The sequence below is a fragment of the Saccopteryx bilineata genome, chromosome 1 (genome assembly GCF_036850765.1).
Source record: "Saccopteryx bilineata isolate mSacBil1 chromosome 1, mSacBil1_pri_phased_curated, whole genome shotgun sequence".
In the NCBI taxonomy this organism is placed as follows: domain Eukaryota; kingdom Metazoa; phylum Chordata; class Mammalia; order Chiroptera; family Emballonuridae; genus Saccopteryx; species Saccopteryx bilineata.
This window is the reverse complement of record NC_089490.1, coordinates 377607602-377630046: the sequence shown is the minus strand read 5'-3', so window position 1 is coordinate 377630046 and position 22445 is coordinate 377607602. Positions and strand designations below refer to the sequence as shown.

General features: G+C 39.0%; 1 protein-coding gene, 1 non-coding gene and 1 pseudogene across 2 annotated transcripts; 1 reads left to right on the top strand and 2 right to left on the bottom strand.

Moving 5' to 3' along the window:
* The first annotated feature begins 7546 nt into the window (after nt 1-7546).
* LOC136318632 (non-histone chromosomal protein HMG-14) lies at nt 7547-8781 on the top strand. The gene has a single exon (XM_066251246.1). It carries the CDS (start codon nt 7641-7643, stop codon nt 7944-7946), a length of 306 nt encoding a protein of 101 aa, XP_066107343.1. The 5' UTR covers nt 7547-7640; the 3' UTR covers nt 7947-8781.
* Nucleotides 8782-13942: 5161 nt separating this feature from the next.
* Nucleotides 13943-14102, bottom strand: LOC136321374 (U1 spliceosomal RNA). Its single transcript, XR_010728632.1, has one exon. It is a non-coding gene; the product is annotated as a U1 spliceosomal RNA (small nuclear RNA).
* Nucleotides 14103-18868: 4766 nt separating this feature from the next.
* On the bottom strand, nt 18869-18967 carry LOC136321673 (U6 spliceosomal RNA; annotated as a pseudogene).
* Nucleotides 18968-22445: the final 3478 nt, after the last annotated feature.

The window sequence follows — 22445 nt, the reverse complement described above, 5'->3', positions numbered from 1 at the left end:
AGTTCCCAGGGCCAACTCACTCCAATCAAGCCATGGCTGCAGGAGAGGGAGAGAGAGAGAGAGAGAGAGAGAGAGAGAGAGAGAAGCAAAAGGGGGAGGGGTGGAGAAGTGGAGAAGCAGATGGGTGCTTCTCTTATGTGCTCTGTCTAGGGATCGAACCTGGGACATCCATACACCTGGCTAAATGCTCTACCGTGGACCCAACCAGCCAGGGTCGAGGTCATCTGGTTTCATGTCACACTAGTAATAAGGACTACATGTCATGCTTTAAAAAAAAACAAACAAGACTCCTTAAAGTCCTTACAGAGCACATAAGAATTTGAATCACTGGTTCTGAGATGCCTGCAGGGACCTGTGACAAGGACTTGTGTCACAATTGGTCACAAAACTCTCACTCTTTGAGCAGGTCTTGGCATTTTTACAACGACAATTAAGTCTTTGACTCATCAGACTCATTTTATCATTATAGTCTTACTCTCTGATTGCCACATATCTTTTTGCCTCTATTTCGGAAACTCATATTCCGGTAATCATGATGTCCTAAGGAAATACAGATATTTTCTCATACACAAGTTTATCTGACATCAATTGCAAAACCATACTCTCTATCCACAGCATATGAAAGGGAAATTTAAACAAATCATTCATTTTAAGCTCTTCAATTGGCAGTGTTTAAGAAGAACTTAATTCTGCATGAAAGAAGGATAATAACGCAGTATTTATATTACTGATATGATTAAAGACTCAGATTACATGGAAGAACTGTTAGGAAGTCTACAAACCAGGCTCCCATTTACCCTTCTTTGGGGGAGGGGAGACTTCTCCTTTGTTATATTTTATGTATTGTTCTGGCTTGAAGCTCTTATATAAGAGTTCTCGCCCTGGCCGGTTGGCTCAGCGGTAGAGCGTCGGCCTAGCGTGCGGAGGACCCGGGTTCGATTCCCAGCCAGGGCACACAGGAGAAGCGCCCATTTGCTTCTCCACCCCTCCGCCGCGCTTTCCTCTCTGTCTCTTTCTTCCCCTCCCGCAGCCAAGGCTCCATTGGAGCAAAGATGGCCCGGGTGCTGGGGATGGCTCTGTGGCCTCTGCCTCAGGCACTAGAGTGGCTCTGGTCGCAACATGGCGACGCCCAGGATGGGCAGAGCATCGCCCCCTGGTGGGCAGAGCGTTGCCCCATGGTGGACGTGCCGGGTGGATCCCGGTCGGGCGCATGCGGGAGTCTGTCTGACTGTCTCTCCCTGTTTCCAGCTTCAGAAAAATGAAAAAAAAAAAAAAAAAGAGTTCTCAAAATTTAAGTTTGAAATATAAAATGAGGGATTGTAAGCATTGCTTCTCTTACTGATGTACTCTAATGGCTTTAGTGAAATTTATGGCTCTCCTTTACCCACCTCCAAGGCTGCCACCCTGACAGTTCCTAAGAGCCAGGAACAAAAGTTTCCAGTCTTTGTATCTCACCAGGCACACAGCAAGTTTCCTGAGGACTAAGTGAATGAAAGAGTGAATAGGTTCTAGTCCTGAGTCCACTTCTTTCTAGCCAGATGACTTTGAACAAATCACTTCTCTTAACTCTATCTGCGTTTTCTGAGACATTGAGGAACTGGTCTGAATGAACTCTAAGATTCCTTCTTATGCTAAAATTTTATGGTATTTTGGCCATCCTTAATAATAGCACTCTTTATGCATGTTTCCAATTATTTTTCCCTGTTTGGATAGTCTGGGATCACTTGCCTTTTTTTTTTTTTTTTTTTTTTTAGTGAGATACAGACAGGCAGGAAGGGCGAAAGATGAGAAGCATCAACTCATAGTTGTGGCACTTTAATTTTTTATTGATTGCTTCTCATATGTGCCTTGACTGGAGGGCTCCAGCTGAACCAGTGACCCCTAACTCAAGCCAGCGACCTTGGGCTCAAGCCAGCAACCCCACAGTCAAGCTGGAGAGCCTGCGCTCAAGCGGGATATGCCCACCCTCAAGCCGTTGATGTCGGGGTCTCAAACCTGGGTCTCCAGCATTGTAGGTCAACACTCTATCCACTGCAACACCACAGGTCAGGCTTGGACCACTTGCTTTTATATAACTTGTTATTTAAAAGGAAATTAGTTACACCAAAATATAAATTTTAGAATTTGTATAGACAAATCACGTGTTTTATAATTTGTTCACCTATACTTATTCAAAATGGGAAATTAATAAAAGTTTCTATGTGACAAAAGATATATAAAAACAGTTTTAGATATACCTTTATTGACCTCTCTATTCTGAATAACTTGATGTATACTTTTCACTCTGGTTTCAGTGACATTGCTGCAGAATCTTTTTTCTATTTCTTTTCAGCTTTGCTCTTTTCTTAGATTTGTATAAATTCAATAATATTCCTGCTTCCATTTCCCCTGTTTTAGCTCTCTCATTGCCTCAATATTTTTTTAAATTTTCTCTTTTATCGTCAGAATTTAGAATTTAAAATTATAGGGCACATTGATCAGTCTTTAATCTTTAAGGAGAATAAAGTTTCTTTCTTTTTTTTTTTTTTGAGGCACATATTGTCCCTACCATGAAATTATCTATGTAGTGTTGGACATTCAGTGAATATTGGATGAATTCAATAATTTTTTTTTTTTGACAGAGACAGAGAGACAGAGAGAGGGACAAACAGGGACAGACAGACAGGAAGAAAGAGAAATAAGTATCAATTCTTTTGTTGTGGCTCCTTAGTTGTTCATTAACTGCTTTCTCATATGTGCCTTGACTGGAGGGTTACAGCAGACCAAGTGACCCCTTGCTCAAGCCAGTAACATTGGGCTCAAGCCAGCAACCTTTGAGCTCAAGCCAGAGACCATGGGGTCATGTCTATCTATGATCCCACGCTCAAGCCAAAGACCCTGCACTCAAGCTGGTGAGCCTATGCTCCAGCTGGCGACCTTGGGTTTTGAACCTGGGTCCTCAGCATCCCAGTCTGATGCTCTATCCATTGCACCACTACCTGGTCAGGCAAATTCAATGAATTATTAATAACTTACTGGTTTTTATGATCATATGTTTTTATTATTTAGTTTTTGTTCATATATTCCTTTTTCTCATTTTCTAGTTCTCTTTATTCCTCTTTCCTTTCATTCCTTCTAAGTTATTATTTTGGAAATTTTTGTTTTACTCTTGATTCTTAACTCTTTTATTTTCTTTTCCCCTCTAAGGAATTTCTGTAACTTCCTTAGGGTGGACTACATGAAATTGCCATTTTTGTAAATTGAAAAGACTTAACTATCAGCAATTTCATATAGTTCAACCTAATTATTTTCCTCAGTGCTTAGCAGCATAGCAGCTGGCAGATGCTCAATTAATATTTGTTGAATAAATAAATAAATCTTCCTTTTGATCGGTTTCTCTGAAGGCCTAGATAACATTAGGCAGATAGCTCTTTCTCAGGTGTGAGCTCGGAAGTCTTTAATCCTATCTAAGCTTACCAGGTTTGCCCATTACCTGATTCTATTAGTCCTTTCCATCAATGTGCTAAAGATAAACCTGAGGACAGGCTTGTGAACAGGCGTGTGATTACCCACATCCATGTTATTTATATACATATTTGCAGGGATGTTAGTAAACATAAATTTGTGGAAAATGTATCCTTTTAAGAACATTTATATAAATCTATGCAGTTAGCATCTCAAAACACTGAAATAGGCTAAAAGACAAATAGCTTGTTCAGGAATAACAGAAATTGAAAGGAAGGTTAGGTTTCTTTCTTTCTTTTTTTTTTAAAGCTCTTTTTTTTTCCTTTTATTTTTATTGTGACAGAGACAGAGAGAGTCAGAGAGAGAGACAGATAGGGACAGACAGACAGGAATGGAGAAAGATGAGAAGCATCAATTCTTCCTTGTGGCACCTTAGTTGTTCATTAATTGCTTTCTCATATGTGCCTTGACGGGGGGGGGGGGTACAGCAGACTGAGTGACGCCTTGCTCGATCCAGATGAGCCTGTGCTCAAGCTGGCGACCACCGGGTCTCGAACCTGGGTCCTCTGCCTCCCACTCCGACGCTCTATCCACTGTGCCACCGCCTGGTCAGGCAGGTTAGGTTTCTTAAAACACATTATTAGTATTAGTAAGTCTCATTAGTATTAATATGAAATATCTATTATCTTCAAAATAGTCACCTCTACCTTCAATGGACCTTTGAGAATTTATGCACATGGAAATACCAGCTGAACCTTGAAGAGGAGAGTTATAATTGCGGAAACATTTTAGGTTTCCTGAATTGTTGGTGACTGAAATTGCTGACACCGCCCATAAAGAGTTTTAGTTCAAGATGTTTTTAATGCTTCAATATGTTATCTCACAAGCCTATTTTTTTCTAACAACTAAGACCTTTGTTTAATGCATTGACAAATAGGTGCAGAATTTTAAGAAATTTATTTAAGGAAATTTCATAAATGACATGGGGGTGGGTGTCAACATTAAAACTAGGATTTCTGGTTTCTACCCAGTAGGACTTCCATTTCACTCCATTGGCATTAGACTTCTACTTAGTCATTCAGTGATTGCACTTATGATTCACAACCTATGAATTATGAAGAGTTTCTATTCTCTTTTAGTCATGAAAAGGTGAAGTTCAAGATCTGGTTCTCACATGACATCAACTTCTCATACAATGGGACATACCTTTTCTTTCTTTTTGTTTTTTCTAAAAAAATTTAAAACTATTTAATAATAAAACAATACGTATCCTTTGTAAAACAACCAAATAACATAGACGTTAATAAAAATACATCTTTTTCCAAAATAAAGCTGAAAACAATATGTATCCTTTGTAAAACATCCAAATAACATAGACATTAGTAAAAAAAAAACAACAACATCTTTTTCCAAAATAAAGCTGTTAAAATAAGTTTTCACACAGCCCAACCCTTTTTTAAAATGAACCCAACCGCTTAAATGCTTATGTCATGGAAATTTTGTTGTTTTAAGTGATGACTACTTGGACACGTTTAACATTGCAAGTATTTTCTTTGCATAGAATATGTTGTAATGAGTGATTTTTTAAAATTGATTTTAGAGAGAGGAAGAGAGAGAGAGAAACATCAGTTTGTTGTTCCACTTATTTATGCATTCATTGGTTGATTCTTGTATGTGTCTTGACCAGGGAATCCAACCCTCAACCTTGGCCTATTGGGACAGCACTCTAACCAACTGAGCTACCCAGCCAGGTCAGTAGTGTTTTAAAAATGTGTTATTTATTTATTTATTGTATTTTTTCTGAAGCTGGAAACAGGGAGAGACAGTCAGACAGACTCCCACATGCGCCCGACTGGGATCCACCCTGCACGCCCACCAGGGGCTACGTTCTGCCCACCAGGGTGCGATGCTTTGCCCCTCCCGGGCGTCGCTCTGCTGCGACCAGAGCCACTCCAGCGCCTGGGGCAGAGGCCAAGGAGCCATCCCCAGCGCCCGGGCCATCTTTGCTCCAATGGAGCCTTGGCTGCAGGAGGGGAAGAGAGAGACAGAGAGGAAGGAGGAGGGGGGTGGAGAAGCAAATGGGCGCTTCTCCTATGTGCCCTGGCCGGGAATCGAACCCGGGTCCCCCGCACGCCAGGCCGACGCTCTACTGCTGAGCCAACCAGCCAGGACCAAAATGTGTTTTTAAGAGTTAGATTTTTCTCTCATATCTTACTCCAAAATAAAATTCAGGTAGCTTTAAGAATAAAATGAGAAATGACCCCACAAAGGAATTAGAAGAAAGTGCAGGTGGCTGTTATCTTCTCCTAGAATGAGGAAGGGCTCTCTAATAATAAAATTAAAATTAAGGAAAAAATGATAAAGGAAACGATTGAGGTATTTGATCTCATAAAAATTAAACATACCTTGGCCAGGTAGCTCAGTTGGTTGGAGTGTCATCCAGATGCACCAAGGTTGAAGGTTTGATCCCCAGTCAGGGCACATGTGGGAGTAGACTAGTAAATGCATGGATGAGTGGAATGGCAAATTCATGTTTTTCTGTCTCCCTTCCTCTCTCTCTCCCTCTTTCCCTAAAATCAATAAATAAAAAATTTTTTAAATGAAACATTTTTAAAAATTATAAGACACCATTAAAATTAAAAGGCAAATGACAAACTGGAGAAATAGTTGAAACAAATAGGACAGATAAGGAATTAAGATGTTTATACCCTTTAAAATATTGTAACAAAATAGAAACAGACTCACAGATACAGAGAACAGACTGAAGGTTGCCAGTGGGGTGGGATTTGGGGGAATGGGTGGGAATGGTGAAGGGATTAAGAAATATAAATTGATAGTTTTGAAAATATAGTAAAAATAATATTATAATAACTATGCATGGTGCCAGGTGGGTACTGGAAATAGTTGGAGAACACTTTGTAAAGTACATGATTATCGAACCATTCTGATGTATGTCTGAAACTAGTACAAAATAATATTAATGTAAACTGTAATTGAAAAATGAAATTTAGCCTGACCTGTGGGTGCGCCGTGGATAAAGCGCCAACCTGGAGTGCTGAGGTATTGCCAGTTCCAGACTCTTGGCTTGCCCCGTCAGGGCACATATGAAAAGCAACTATACTTCCTGCTTCTTCTCCCCTCTGCTTTTTTCTCTCGTTCTCTCTCTCCTCTCTCTAAAATCAATAAAGTATTTTTAGAAAAGAATTTAAATTTGAAAAATACTGTAACAAAACAATCATTAAAAAACAGATATAACACATGAATAGACAACTCACAAAAGAGGAAATACAAATAGCTAATAAATAAACTTTAGAACATGTTCAGTTTCACTAATAATCAAAGAGATGAAAAGTGAAATGAGATTCTTTTTTCGCTAGTTACATGAGAAGCAGTGGTAAAAAAAGGCGTTTCTGCCCTGTCCGGTTGGCTCAGTGGTAGAGCGTCAGCCCAGCATGTGGGCGTCCCAGGTTTGATTCCCAGCCAGGGCACACAGGAGAAGCGCCCATCTGCTTCTCCACCCTTCCCCCTCTCCCTTCTCTTTTTCTCTCTCTTCCCCTCCTGCAGCCAAGGCTCAATTGGAGCAAAGTTGGCCCAGCTGCTGAAGATGGCCCCATGGTCTCCACCTCAGGTGCTAGAATAGTTCCGGTTGCAATGGAATAATACCCGGGGGGGGGGGGGGGCAGAGCATCGCCCCCTAGTGGGCATGCCGGGTGGAGTCTTTCTCCCTACTTCTCAGTTCAGAAACACACGCATGCGTGCACCTTCTCTGTTCAGTGCCAGAATTAACCATTTTAAAATGCATTTGAGCAATTCACTTTAGTAAGTGTGGAGATTCTGTTCTTAAACATTACAAGAGATTATTGCCTAATCTATTTTTATTTACCTAACTATTTTACTGCTGATTTGTAAAGATAGTATCTCATGTGTCAACCTCACGATCATGATCTCATGAATCATTCTCTAATTGCAGGTGTAATGTCTTCTCAGTTATTTCTATATTTTACCTAGTTATCATTTTCTAGCTATGCCACTAAAAAGCTCAATAAAGTTCTATTTAGTTCATAAAAGTTTTTTTTTAATTTTTAAAATTTATTCATTTTAGGTGGGTCCGAGCAGCTTGGCGGCGGGAGAAGCGGCAGTGGCCAGGCAGCCCAGGTTCACGAAGACACCCAGCACGCGCTCGCCTCGCCGCCACGATGCCTAAAAGAAAGGTCAGCTCCGCCGAGGGGTCGGCGAAGGAGGAGCCCAAGAGGAGATCAGCGAGGTTGTCAGCTAAACCTGCTCCTGCAAAAGTGGAAACGAAACCCAAAAAGGCGGCCGGAAAGGATAAATCTGCAGACAAAAAAGTGCAATCAAAAGGGAAAAGGGGAGCAAAGGGAAAACAGGCTGAAGTGGCTAACCAGGATCCTAAAGAAGATCTGCCTGCAGAAAATGGAGAAACTAAAAACGAGAAGAGCCCAGCCTCAGATGAAGCAGGAGAGAAAGAAACCAAGTCTGATTAATGTCATACACCACGTCTTATCAGCGGTCCCTGTCTCCCTTCTTGTACAATCCAGAGGAATATTTTTATCAACTATTTTGTAAATGCAAGTTTTTTAGTAGCTCTAGAAACATTTTTAAGAAGGAGGGAATTCCACCTCATCTCATTTTTTTAAGTATAAATGCTTTTTTTTAAGAGGTGAAATCATTTGCTGGTTGTTTATTTTTTGGTACAACCAGAAAATAGTGGGATATGAATATGGGAGGCTTTGATTGTCTTGGGTGTCAGCTTAACATTCCATAGATGGGGGTAGTTTTTATATCCTATAACACAAAGCATACTAAATGGCAATTTGGAGTCAGTTGTGCATTTAATGTCTTGAACATTTGAACTTACTTCTATTCCCATGGTTTTGGTAGAATTGTTCCCTATTCCCATGGTTTTGGTAGAATTGTTCCCTAAAGAAAACCACTCCTTGATCTTGGCTCTCCCTGTCAGAAGTTTGTGCACTCTGTAACATCTCTGGTGTGGTAGTCCAGTGTTCCTAGTAACTGTTAATGTGCTGTGAAAGATTAAGAATTTGATTATGTAGTACATATGATATTAAATTGTGAATTAGTGGGACTGATGTGACAGTGTGTCAACATTTGAAGATACTAGTACTTGATACTCTTATCAAGAAAAGTTAGCCCCAAATTTTAAGCTGGAAAGTCACTGGAATAACTATTTAGAAAAGAATCACAACTACATGACTACATTTTTGGTACGTATGTTAAGAATTGTGTACAAATTGAAATGTCTGTGTACTTATCCTCAAAAACAACCAATAAAAATCTCAATTATGAAAGAAAAAAAAATTTATTCATTTTAGAGGAGAAAGAGAGAGAGAGAGAGAGAGAAAGAGGGGAGGAGCAGGAAGCATCAACTCCCATATGTGCCTTGACCAGGCAAGCCCAGGGTTTCCAACTGGTGATCTCAGCATTTCCAGGTCGATGCTTTATCCACTGCGCCACCACAGGTCAGGCCCATAAAAGTTTTTTTATTTTTATTTTTATTTTTATTTTTTTATTTTTTTTCATAAAAGTTTTTTTTTAATTAACAAGTTGACTTCAACAATGTGAATGGGTTCCCATTGCCCCAGGACTTTTCAAAAAGTTAAAAAATACTTCTATTATTTTCTGTTACAAAACCAATCTTCATGTTTATTAGGGGATAAGGACAAGGAGGAACAATGTCTAATTCCACTTCCAGGTATACCACTTGGAGTACATCATTCCAGACTTTTTTCTAGGCATAAATATATGTATATATTATACATGCTGTCAAATTAACCTTCAAAAAGAATTATAAATGTATAGGTTCACCTATATAAAATGGGAAATGACAAGCAAGACTATAATTTCTCCTTGTCAACTATGGATATTAACATTAAAAATGGTTTAAAAATACCTTATTGTTTTATTTAGCTTTCTTTTTTACATACTAACTGGATATTTATATAAATAGGTTTTCTTTTTTGAGTTCCCTGTTAATATTTTTGCTGGAGTGTATTTTAGCCAAGCGTAATCTTAAGATTGTTGGAACTGTTTTGTTTTGGTTGGGCTTAGTCTATTCTTGGAATATCTATAGAACAATAAATTACCATTTAAGTATCTATGGTTTGTTCTGCATGCAAATTGTAATCACTATAATTTATAGAAGTTATTTGCATCATTTCACTCTTGTATTTAAGGTCATATTAAATATCTTTCTTTCTTTCTTTCTTTTTTTTTTTTTTTACAGGAACAGAGAGAGAATCAGAGAGAGGGATAGACAGGGACAGACAGACAGGAACGGAAAGATATGAGAGGCATCAATCATCAGTTTTTCGTTGTAAGACCTTAGTTGTTCATTGATTGCTTTCTCATATGTGCCTTGACTGTGGGCCTTCAGCAGATCGAGTAACCCCTTGCTTGAGCTAGCGACCTTGGATCCAAGCTGGTGAGCTTTTGCTCAAACCAGATGAGCCCGCGCTCAAACTGGCTACCTCGGGGTCTCGAACCGGGTCCTTCCGCATCCCAGTCCGACACTCTATTCACTGCGCCACCACCTGGTCAGGCAAATATCTTTCTTATAAAAAAATCACTCTCTGACCTGGCTGGGTAGTTCAATTGGTTAAACATTTGTTCCAATGTACCACAGTTACGGTTCGATCCCTGGTTAGGGCACATACAAGAATAAACCAATGAATGTTGGTTCTCTCAAATCAATAAATTTAAAAAAAATTAAATCACTCTCTTAATGATATGTCATTAAGTCCTTTAGGGCAGTGATTTTCAACCTTTGTTTCTCACGCACTCATAAACTAATTACTAAAGAAAAAGGGGCCCTGACCTCTTCTTCCTTAGTAACTAATTTATTTGTGCCATGAGATGAAAATGGTTGTATTTAGTCAGGGGCACTGACCTTAGTAATTAGTGTGTGTTTGTGCCATGAAAAAAAAAGGGGATACAAAGAGAAATAGTAATATAAATTACTTTTTAAAAATTAAGATAGAATTTACATAACATAAATTTATAATTTTAACCATTTTAAGTGTAGGATTCAGTGAGAATTAGTATATTTACAATATTGTGCAACCATCACTACTATCTAAATCTAGACACTGTCATCATTCCATAAAGAGCCTCCTTACCTCTTAAAAAGTCACTTCTCATCCCCCCTGCTTTTTACTCCTGGCAACCACTAATCTGTTTCTGTCATTGTGGTTTTGCCTATTTTGGACATTTTTTATAAATGGAACCATACAATACATGGCCTTTTGTGGTTGACTTCTTCCTCTTAGCATATGTTTGCAAGTTTCATCCATGTTATAGCACGTATCAGCATTTCATTCCTTTTTATGGTGGAAAAATATTCCATTGTGTGATATATCCCATTTTATTTATTCACCAGTTGATAGGCATTTGGGATCCTTCCATTTTTAACTATCATGAATAGTATTTCTGTGAACAATCACAATCTGGAAGAATAGGTCTTACTAAATAAATGTACAATATCAAAGGTGTTACTCTTCAAAATAGTTATTAGAAAAGGGAGAGTACTACAAACAAAAATGTTCACTTTTAGTTATGATTGAATTTATTTAATCTCAAAGTCAGAGTGAGTTTTTTTTTTTTCTTCTTTTTTCTTCTGAAGCTGGAAATGGGGAGAGACAGTCAGACAGACTCCCGCATGCGCCCGACCGGGATCCACCCGGCACGCCCACCAGGGGCGATGCTCTGCCCACCAGGGGGCGATGCTCTGCCCCTCCGGGGCGTCGCTCTGCCGCGACCAGAGCCACTCTAGTGCCTGGGGCAGAGGCCAAGGAGCCATCCCCAGCGCCTGGGCCATCTCCGCTCCAATGGAGCCTCGGCTGCGGGAGGGGAAGAGAGAGACAGAGAGGAAGGAGAGGGGGTGGTTGGAGAAGCAAATGGGCGCTTCTCCTATGTGCCCTGGCCGGGAATCGAACCCGGGTCCCCCACACGCCAGGCCGATGCTCTACCGCTGAGCCAACTGGCCAGGGCCAGAGTGAGTTTTATGTTGGCAGATTTTAACTTTGGAGGAAGGCTCAATACATAATTTATGTTAAAAATTTTGAAATTAAGATAAAATTTATACACCATAAAATTCACCCGTGGAACATGTGAAATTCAATGTTTTTATTATATTCACAGGTTGTGAAACTATCACAACTATTTAAGATCCAGAATATTTTTATCACCCCCAAATAAACCCCATACCAACTAGCAGTTACTCCCCATTTTCCCTCTCTCCAACACCTGGTTATTACTAATTAACTTTCTGTCTCTATGGATTTGCTTATTGTGGACATTTTGTATAAATGAAACAAACAATATGTAGCCGTCTAGGATTGGCTTCTTTCACTTAGCATAATGTTTCCAAGATTCCTAAAATGGGTAGTGGGAACACCCAGGAATGTATGTGTGTGAGAAAGAGAGACACATACTGTTTATACATGAAATAGTAAAATAAAATCTCAGAGTTTTCAAGACAGGCGGTAGGGTGAGAAATGAGTTAATTGGGAACCTGGGTTTACATAGGACTATAAAATGGGGAAGGGGGGCGGTGAAGAAAGAGCTGACTTCACATTTATTTTGCCCAAAGTTGACCTTTTCCAAGATAGGGGTTTATTTCTTTCCACCTGAACTTCATAAAAAGAAAACTGGGAAAAGGTATAAATTTTCTTTTATTCTTTTGCATAAGGGATTATTATACCTCAGGGCCTAGGAACCAAAAACATTAGACACACTAACACTATGTAAAGTATACTAAATTAATCCCCCTCCCCCTTTTAAATGGCTTGATGAATTTGAAAGAGCACTGGATGAAGAGTCCAAAGTTTCTAGTCTTGCTCTGTCCTTACTTAATTGTGTGACCTTGGGTAATAATTTAGTCTCCCTGAATCTCTGTTTCCTTAACAGGATGATTTCTAAGGCTCAGCTCTGAATTCAGTTCTTCTATGAGTTAGAGAGTCTCTCAACCAAAAAGAAAGTAGGCATGTACATTCATCATTTTAATAAAGACATATTCTATTAATTTGGAAAAGCGTAAGAGAGTATTAATTTTCCTCCCACAGTCTTAATGAAGAAATAAAGAAACTAATTTTCCATTACCATTCGGGAGGGCAATCCACTCCTTCACAGATTGTGAAATTAATGTAACAGCTCCAACCAACTGCACAGCCTGTGCGTCTTTCTTCCCCTCTCGAATCCCAAACCCTGCGACTGTATTTCCTACGAACAAAGTTGAAAGAGTTAACTCAAAATGAATACAGTTTTAAGAATTAAGTTTATATAGAGTACTGTTGTTAAAGCAAAATACCTGGAGATCGTTTCCAGGATCTCTGAATTAGTAACATTTATTGTTATCTATGTCTGAAGCACAGCAGATATTATGATCTTTATTAATTATAGTTTCCTTGATTAAAACAACTTGTACCTATAATGTATTTTTCCCCTAAGGTGTTTAGTGTCGTTAGCAGATATTAAATCATTTGTCTTTACAACATATCAACCAAGCTAGTAGGAGTAAATATTGTTCTCATAATTTAGAGGAGAATATTAATAGTCAAGGATTAGGTCAAGATCACATAATAATAAATGTTAAGACTGTATTTCTCTCTCTACATATGTATATATATGTACCTTTGTACTTGCATTTATGTATGTATATATTAATACATATATATTATATATATGTATATGTATTCCTCCCCATCTATCTTCTCTCTCTATATATAGTATCATATAAAACAGACATAATATATATGTCTTCCTCCCCCATCTACTTTCTATTCAGGAGTAATTCCCTATTGTGTGCAACCCTAGTGAGATGCAGGAGCCTGCCTTTCACTGCTAAAACCAAAGGGGTGATTTCCCTTTCCCAGCCTAGGGGCAGCCAAAGAAAGGGCACCTATTCTAGGCTCCAGGATTTGGACACTGCAGCTCAAGGCTTCAGTCCTGAGGGACTAACACACAGATGCAGAAACATTTTCGACTTACTTGTGATAGCAAAGGTAGCAAGATTCTGCAATGGTGCTGTGTCTCCTGGCAGTTGTGTCCTGTTGTGTGAACTCTCCCAGGGCCCTAACCAGGCTTTTCCTTTGTTACTGTCTGGGTTGTGGTTCCTTTGGCTAGGTGTCCTTGGCTTTTGCCTGTTTTCTGAATCTCTTCTTCCAGGCTTCTCATCAATTTTGTGAGCTGCCCTTCCAATAAATTCCTCTATGCTTATGTTAGCCAAGCTTGATTTCAATTGCTTGCACACAAGCACACAGATTTCCTTAATCCTACTTCTTTCTATTCAAGGTACTATATTTTAATCACTGACTTGTCCATATATACTTATGATGTTTAAGTTTTGCATTACACTTAAATGTTTCTCTACTATATTAATTGAAGTCTAGCTGCAAAATCATAATAAGCCTGTGTGTATGGCCTGTAGGATAATGTCGACACACATCTTTTTTTTTTTTTTTTTTGAGAGCGTGAATGCAGTCCCCCACTACCACAAATTATGCAGTCGAGTTTCCCACATTTGGGGAAATCGCAGGGGTCAGCACACTCGGAGTGCAATGAGTGAGCCTCACCCTGGGAAAACCACCTTTGTGATCATGGTATCTCCCCTGCCAGGTAAGTATACACATCTTCTTTTACTGGATTTAATCAAGTTAAAGAGGAATTAGAGAGTAAAAATATTTCCATTATATCAGGCAAGGAAAAGCAAGATATAAAGCAGTGTGTGTAAAATAAAATTGTGATCACAATTTTATAAACTCATATATATATATATGATTAGAGAAAAAGTATGAGAAGAATAGATAATGAAAATATTGACAGGGGTAATATCTGGGTTGTGAGGTTATAGGATTTTTATTTTTATTTTTTGTTGTTGTTATACTAACTCAGTGACTTTTGAACTCTTCAGGTCACTCAGAATAAAGATGGTGCAGATCTTTTTTTTTTTTTTTCAGAGACAGAGAGAGGGATAGATAGGGACAGACAGGAACGGAGAGAGATGAGAAGCATCAATCATTAGTTTTTTGTTGTGACACCTTAGTTGTTCATTGATTGCTTTCTCATATGTGCCTTGACCGTGGGCTACAGCAGACAGAGTAACCCCTTGATCGAGCCAGTGACCTTGGGTCCAAGCTGGTGAGCTTTTGCTCAAGCCAGATGAGCCTGCGCTCAAGTTGGCAACCTCGGGGTCTCGAACCTGGGTCTTCCACATCCCAGTCCAATGCTCTATCCATTGCACCACTGCCTGGTCAGGCGGGTTATAGGTTTTTTATTTCTTCTGTCAATTTAAGAAATGTCCAACCCTGTAGGGAATGCTTTTAAGTTTGTTTGAGCCAAACTGACAATTGCTGGGAAGCAAAATCTCAATGGATTGAGAAAATCCTCTAGAGAATGGTAATTATGCAGCTATTTTACACATTAGAGCCAAAGGCGGAGACATAAAGGAGAGAGTTACATGGAATTCATTGGTGGCAAATTAGGGAGGCAGAAGAAAGCAAAGTGGGAAAACCTCTGAGGTTGGATAAAGACTTAAATGAAGAAACAAATACTTCATTTATGTTGGTGACTTCAGGATAGTTAACAATGAACATTTGCAGCATATAGCGATCGTGTTTGGGGAACAAGATAACAGTGAGAGATTCTGTGGTCTGCTGTTCTGGGGGCAGGTTGTGCTCTGAGGGGTCTGGAATGAAGGAGACTTACCCTTATGTTCCAAAGGTATGTGGTCATAGATGTAAAAAGACAATCGACAGACTCAGTTAAAATAAAGACCAGTGGTGGTATTCAGCTGATTCGCACCAGTTCAGCAAACCAATACCTAATTTTTTGTTGAGTTTGGTGAACCATTGTTAAAATGGCACTTGTAATCAGGGTTCTCTCTAAGGTAGGTGCCTGGGCAGCCACCCAATGTGGAAATCACAAATTTACATTTCTTACCTTTTTTTTAAAAAAATAATTTTATTTTTAATGGGGCGACATCAATAAATCAGGATACATATATTCAAAGATAACAACTCCAGGTTATCTTGTCGTTCACTTATGTTGCATACCCATCACTCAAAGTCAGATTGTCCTCTGTCACCTTCTATCTAGTTTTCTTTGTGCTCCTCCCCCTCCCCCTTTCCCTCTCCCTCTCCCCCCTACCCCCATAAACACCACACTCTTTTTAATGTCTCTTAGTTTCACTTTTATGTCCCACCTACGTATGGAATAATGCAGTTCCTGGTTTTTTCTGATTTACTTATTTCACTTCGTATAATGTTATCAAGATCCCACCATTTTGCTGTAAATGTTCCGATGTCATCATTTCTTATGGCTGAGTAGTATTCCATAGTGTATATGTGCCACATCTTCTTTATCCAGTCATCTATTGATGGGCTTTTTGGTTGTTTCCATGTCCTGGCCACTGTGAACAATGCTGCAATGAACATGGGGCTGCATGTGTCTTTACGTATCAATGTTTCTGAGTTTTTGGGGTATATACCCAGTAGAGGGATTGCTGGGTCATAAGGTAATTCTATTTTCAGTTTTTTGAGGAACCACCATACTTTCTTCCATAATGGTTGTACTACTTTACATTCCCACCAACAGTGTATGAGGGTTCCTTTTTCTCCACAGCCTCTCCAACATTTGTTATTACCTGTCTTGTTGATAACTGCTAATCTAACAGGTGTGAGGTGGTATCTCATTGCAGTTTTGATTTGCATTTCTCTAATAACTAATGAAGATGAGCATCTTTTCATATATCTGTTGGCCATTTGTATTTCTTCCTGGGAGAAGTGTCTGTTCATGTCCTCTTCCCATTTTTTTATTGGATTGTTTGTTTGTTTGTTGTTGAGTTTTATGAGTTCTTTGCATATTTTGGATATTAGGCCCGTATCTGAGCTGTTGTTTGAAAATATCATCTCCCATTTAGTTGGCTGTCTGTTTATTTTGTTATCAGTTTCTCTTGCTGAGCAAAAACTTCTTGGTCTGATGTAGTTCCATTCATTAATTTTTGCATTCACTTCTCTTGCCATTGGAGTCAAATTCATAAAATGCTCTTTAAAACCCAGGTCCATGAGTTTAGTACCTATGTCTTCTTCTATGCACTTAATTGTTTCAGGTCTTATATTTAGATCTTTGATCCATTTTGAGTTCATTTTGGTACGGGGGGACAGACTGTAGTCCAGTTTCATTCTTTTGCATGTGGCTTTCCAGTTTTCCCAGCACCATTTATTGAAGAGGCTTTCTTTTCTCCATTGTGTGTTGTTGGCCCCTTTATCAAAAATTATTTGACTATATATATGTGGTTTTATTTCTGGGTTTTCTATTCTGTTCCATTGGTCTGAGTGTCTATTTTTCTGCCAATACCATGCTGTTTTGATTGTCGTGGCCCTATAATATAGTTTGAAATCAGGTATTGTAATGCCCCCAGCTTCATTCTTTTTCTTTAGGATTGCTTTGGCTATTCGGGGTTTTTTATAGTTCCATATAAATCTGATGATTTTTTGTTCCGTTTCTTTAAAAAATGTCATTAGAAGTTTGATGGGAATTGCATTAAATTTGTATATTGCTTTGGGTAATATGGCCATCTTGATTATATTTATTCTTCCTAACCAAGAACAAGGTATATTCTTCCATCTCATTATATCTTTTTCAATTTCCCTTAACAATGGTTTATAGTTTTCATTATATAAGTCCTTTACATTCTTTGTTATGTTTATTCCTAAGTATTTTATTTTTTTTGTTGCAATCGTGAAGGGAATTGTTCTTTTAGTTCGTTCTCAAATGTTTCATTGTTGGCATATAGAAAGGCTATTGACTTCTGTATGTTAATTTTGTATCCTGCGACCTTACTGTATTGGCTTATTGTTTCTAGTAGTCTTTTTGTGGATTCTTTGGGGTTTTCAATGTATAGGATCATATCATCTGCAAAAAGTGATACCTTTACTTCTTCTTTTCCGATATGGATGCCTTTTATTTCTTTGTCTTGTCTGATTGCTCTGGCTAGAACCTCTAGTACCACATTAAATAAGAGTGGAGAGAGTGGACAACCTGTCTTGTTCCTGATTTAAGGGGGAAAGCCTTCAGTTTAGTGCCATTTAATACTAATTTACATTTCTTACCTTTTTTTTTTTTTTGGTATTTTTCCAAAGTCAGAAGTGGGCAGGCAGTCAGACAGACTCCCGCATGCGCCTGACTGGGATTCACCTAGCATGCCCACCAGGGGACGATGCTCTGCCCATTGAGGGCATTGCTCCGCTGCAGTTGGAACCATTCTAGCACCTGAGATGGAGGCCATGGAGCCATCCTCAGTGCCTGGGCCAACTTTTGCTCCAGTGGAGCCTTGGCTGTGGGAGGGAAAGAGAGAGACAGAGAGGAAGGAGAGGGGAAAGGGTGGAGAAACAGATGGGTGCTTCTCCTTTGTGCCTTGACTGGGAATCAAACCCAAGACTTGCACACGCCTGGCCAACACTCTACGGTTGAGCCAACTGGCCAGGGCCTCCTTACTCTTTTTTAATGTTCATCTGCACAACAGTGTATTGTAAACGCCTGTAGTAATGTTCATTCCATCCACAGGTGAAAAAAATTGCAAGTGAGGATGCCAATCAAGAAGCAATGTGGAAATATCTTTTTTTTTTTTTTTTTTTTTTTTGTATTTTTCTGAAGCTGGAAACGGGGAGAGACAGTCAGACAGACTCCCGCATGCGCCCGACCGGGATCTACCCGGCACGCCCACCAGGGGTGACGCTCTGCCCACCAGGGGGCAATGCTCTGCCCCTCTGGGGCGTCGCTTTGCCGTGACCAGAGCCACTCTAGCACCTGGGGCAGAGGCCAAGGAGCCATCCCCAGCACCTGGGCCATCTTTGCTCCAATGGAGCCTTGGCTGCGGGAGGGGAAGAGAGAGACAGAAAGGAAGGAGGGGGTGGGGGGTGGAGAAGCAAATGGGCACTTCTCCTATGTGCCCTGGCCGGGAATCGAACCCGGGTCCCCCACACGCCAGGCCGTCGCTCTACCGCTGAGCCAACCGGCCAGGGCCTGGAAATATCTTTAAAAAACAGTTTTATTGTTTTTTTTTTGCCAAGTATCACTTAATATTCTTTTATTAATATTTTAAAACTCTTATAATCTAGTTTTGTGTGCCTCTTTTATTGTTCTTATTTAAGTATTAAATGCATGAAATAATAAACTACCTTTCAGTATATCTTTTTTTATACTTAAAACGATCATTAGGGCAGAGAACCAGTTGTTAAATAATTTGACTCCCACCACTGGTAGACAGTCCAAGGTGGTTACTTTAGGTCCCAGAGGACCTAAAGGCTACGGGCCTCTTAAGGAGCATGTGGCCCCTTTTTTGTCCACACTTCTTAGTGCTTTATTAAAATTTTTTTTGCTATTATTTTTAAAAAATATGAAACGTTCCACAAATTTGTGTCATCCTTGTGCAAGGCCCATGCTGATCTTCTCTGTATCATTCCAATTTTTGTCTATGTGAGCATTGTGCTTTATTTTGATAATTAAAAAATTAATCTGTATTATAGCATAATTATGAAAAACCCATAATAACTTAAAATTCTGTTTCTTATGGAAATCTACAAAAATCAAAAAATAGTTTTCATTTTACAAATGTAGAAAGAATAGTAGCCATTTCTCAACTTCAACAGTTACCAACACATGACCTATCTTATTTCATCTGCTCTATGCCCTACTCTCCACTCATGCTAAATTCTAAGTTCAGAAAGATTTTTTTCCATTTAATTGAGTATTTCTTATTTTCCATAAGTTACTTTTCTTTTTAAGAATTCTTACTAACATCTCTTTCTTCTATGCATCTATTCCTTATTCTCAAATTCTCCTCCCCTCTGTATCCTTTATCTATTTATTTCGGTTAAAGTCTAAGTTTGCTTTCTGCCATACCAACTGTGCTTCCAACTTTGCTGTGTACTGCCTTCAGTGCAATTTTAAATTCGGTAATCATATTATAAACCTAATCTTTCATATTCTTAAATTGTTTGATCTTATGAATACTTATTTTGTTCTCATAAATGTATTATTCTTGGATCTTATAGTGACTAAGAATCAAAAAATTTTCTAAACTTCTGTGTTTGTAGTGAATTTATTTTAGAGAGAGCCATTCCTCTGAGTATTCCAGGTCAGGGGTAGGCATCTGCAGCTCTCAGCTGGCTGTTTTTGTAAATAAAGTTGTATTGTAATACAGCCACGCCCCTTCATTTGCATAGTGTTGAGGGTTGCTTTTGCACTATAAAGACTACAATAGCTGTTTTCCTGCAACTCTGTCAAGTTGCCAAGAACTGAATGGCCTGCAAACCCCAAGGTATTTACTAGCTGCCTCTTTACTTTTGAATTTCAGCATGTTGTTGTAGGTCCTGAGATTTCTCTTTATTTGCATGCCAAAAAGGGTTATGAATAAGGGGTTTAGTGTCAGAATCAAATAGAGCCTTTTCAAATCTTACCTACCTGGGGTCCCACATTAGACCTACCAAATCAGAATTCTTTCTTGTGCCAACCTTCCTCATACTACCCTGGATCCACTATTCATACTGTTCAAAAGATGCCCTGAGCATTCTGCCTCTGTGGCTAACTCTGTGGTTTGCACCTGGGGAAGGTAATTGTCTGGAAAAAATTTACTTGTAAAACTAGTTTTTGTTTTATTTTTCAATTACAGTTTATATTGAATATTATTTTGTATTAGTTTCAGGTGTACAGCCTCATGGTTAGACAATCATAGACTTTCTCCTGATAGTTAACAGTACCTACTGGGCACCACACATAGTTATTATATTATTGACTATATTCCCTATGCTGTACTTTATACCCCCATGAATGTTTTGCAACTACCAATTTGTACTTCTTAATTTCTTCACCTTATTCAAGTCAGTTCCCCATATCTCTCCCCTCTAGCAACCACCAGTCTGTTCTCTATATCTACAAATAATGATAATTTTACTTTTTCCTTTCCAATTTTGGTGCCTTTTATTTCTTCTTCTTGTCTTATTGCTATGTCTGAGACTTCCAGTACTATGTTAAGAGTGGTGAAAGTGACATTCTTGTTTTGTTCCTAATCGTAAGGGAAATGCTTTTATTTTTTTCCCATTGAGTATATGATGTTAGCTGTGAGTTTGTCATTGTAAAGCCAGTAGCCATGGCCACCATCACAGCCTCCTAGCCTGTGCAGGTTCACATTTGATTTGAACAGACGGTAATGAAACAATGGAGCCAAGAACTGGTGGGCCATTAGCTTTAATTCTAGCTTGCACCCAGTGGGCAAGAAATACACACACTGGAAAAACACTTCCCTTTCCATTCAGGGCTCCCAAAGTCATTGACTTATCAGAGTTTCCTAGAATCAAAGGTTTCTACCTCACAAGCCTTATTCACGTTTGTTCTTCATCTCCTTCTCTCTGCACAAACTCTGCACAAATTGGCTTCTCCTTCAGCATTCTGCCATCTTGGCTGCTTCTCCTCTCCTCCACGTGGCCTTTCTCTGCTTTCCTCCAGCATGGGCTCCTCTGCCCCATTTTATAATGTAGAAATCAAAACCTTTAATCCAATATACAAATAAGGAAGTCTCTGATGCAAAGTCACTTATCTGAGGCATAAATGGGATTCCTCATAAGAGTGTACCATCCCACATCATGCAATAGTCAAGGGTGTGGGCAATAGCTTAGTTTTGAAAAGATCTTAATATTAAAAGGCTGGGAAAGTCTTAGACTTAAAACTAAGCCTTAGGCTATATCAACCCTGCCTGCTTACAGTTTGTCCCCCACACCCAGTGTAAACTATAAGCGAGCAAACATATATATCATATTTACAAATTTATTTGACCAACAGTCATATACCACATTTATTATGTTGAAGTATGTCTCCTCTATTCCCACTTTGTTAAGAGTTTGTATCATAAATGGGTGGTGCTGGATTTTGTCAAGTACTTTTCTGCATCTATCATTATGATGTGACTAGAAAGCCCGGCGGTCATACGAAATGACCGCTGTTCTAGATATTATAAATTGTAATTAAAATGATTTGTGCAAAGGTGTCTGCTAATTCAAACTGAATTACCCAGGGCAGGTGGTGAGGACGCCCCTTTGCTTAGTGCCCCACGGGGTTTCCCCCTTCTACTTGCTTAATTGCTTAAAGTAGAGTGCAATGAAGGAAACCACTGGCGGTACATTTCTTAAGAGCCACAGCTAGCTCAATAAATAAAGGTGATTTAAATATGTTTTAATCCTTTTTGCGTTTCAGTCAGCATTACTCTGTCGTTTTTTTGCATTTCTCTCCTGCCTTTGTTCAAGGGACTCATTTTGTCGAGACAGGCTTTTCTGTCTTGCATCTGAGGCAAGCCTTGTTTCTCTATGCTCATCAGTCTCATTTTGCCGAGAAAGACGCATTTGCTCTGCGACTGAAGCAAGCCTTGTCTTTCTTTGCTCAGTGGTTTCTTTTTGTCGAGAAAGCCGTTTTTATGCAGCTTTAGCTCCTTTTCTCTCCTCTTCAGTGCTGTATTTTCTAGGAGGCATTTTTAAAAGAAATTATGTTAAGACGTAGTTTTTATGAAAAACAGATGATTGCCAATGCAAACAAATGTTCACCTTCCCCCTGACCCACTCAATTTGCGTTCAGCTGTGGCAACTTCACCCCATTGGCTAGTACAGTTACGCAAGCAACCAATAAGCTATTGGCGACAAACAGACACTTAAGCCACATATAATAAAGATTTTTATCCCTCATTTTGTTTATGTGGTATATCACATTAATTAATTTGCAGATATTATATTAATCTTACATCCTAGGAATAAATGTCATTTGATTACAATTTATGACCTTTTTAAAAAAAATTTTTTTTAGCATGCTTGTGTAAGAGAGAGAGAGAAACAGACAGACAGACAGAGACAGACAGGAAGGGAGACAGATGAGAAGCATCAACTCATACTTGCATCACTTTAGTTGTTCTTTGATTGCTTTCT

Excerpts from the sequence above, each read along its gene's own strand:
- LOC136318632 (XM_066251246.1), top strand. The coding sequence starts at position 7,641 with ATGCCTAAAAGAAAGGTCAGCTCCGCCGAGGGGTCGGCGAAGGAGGAG.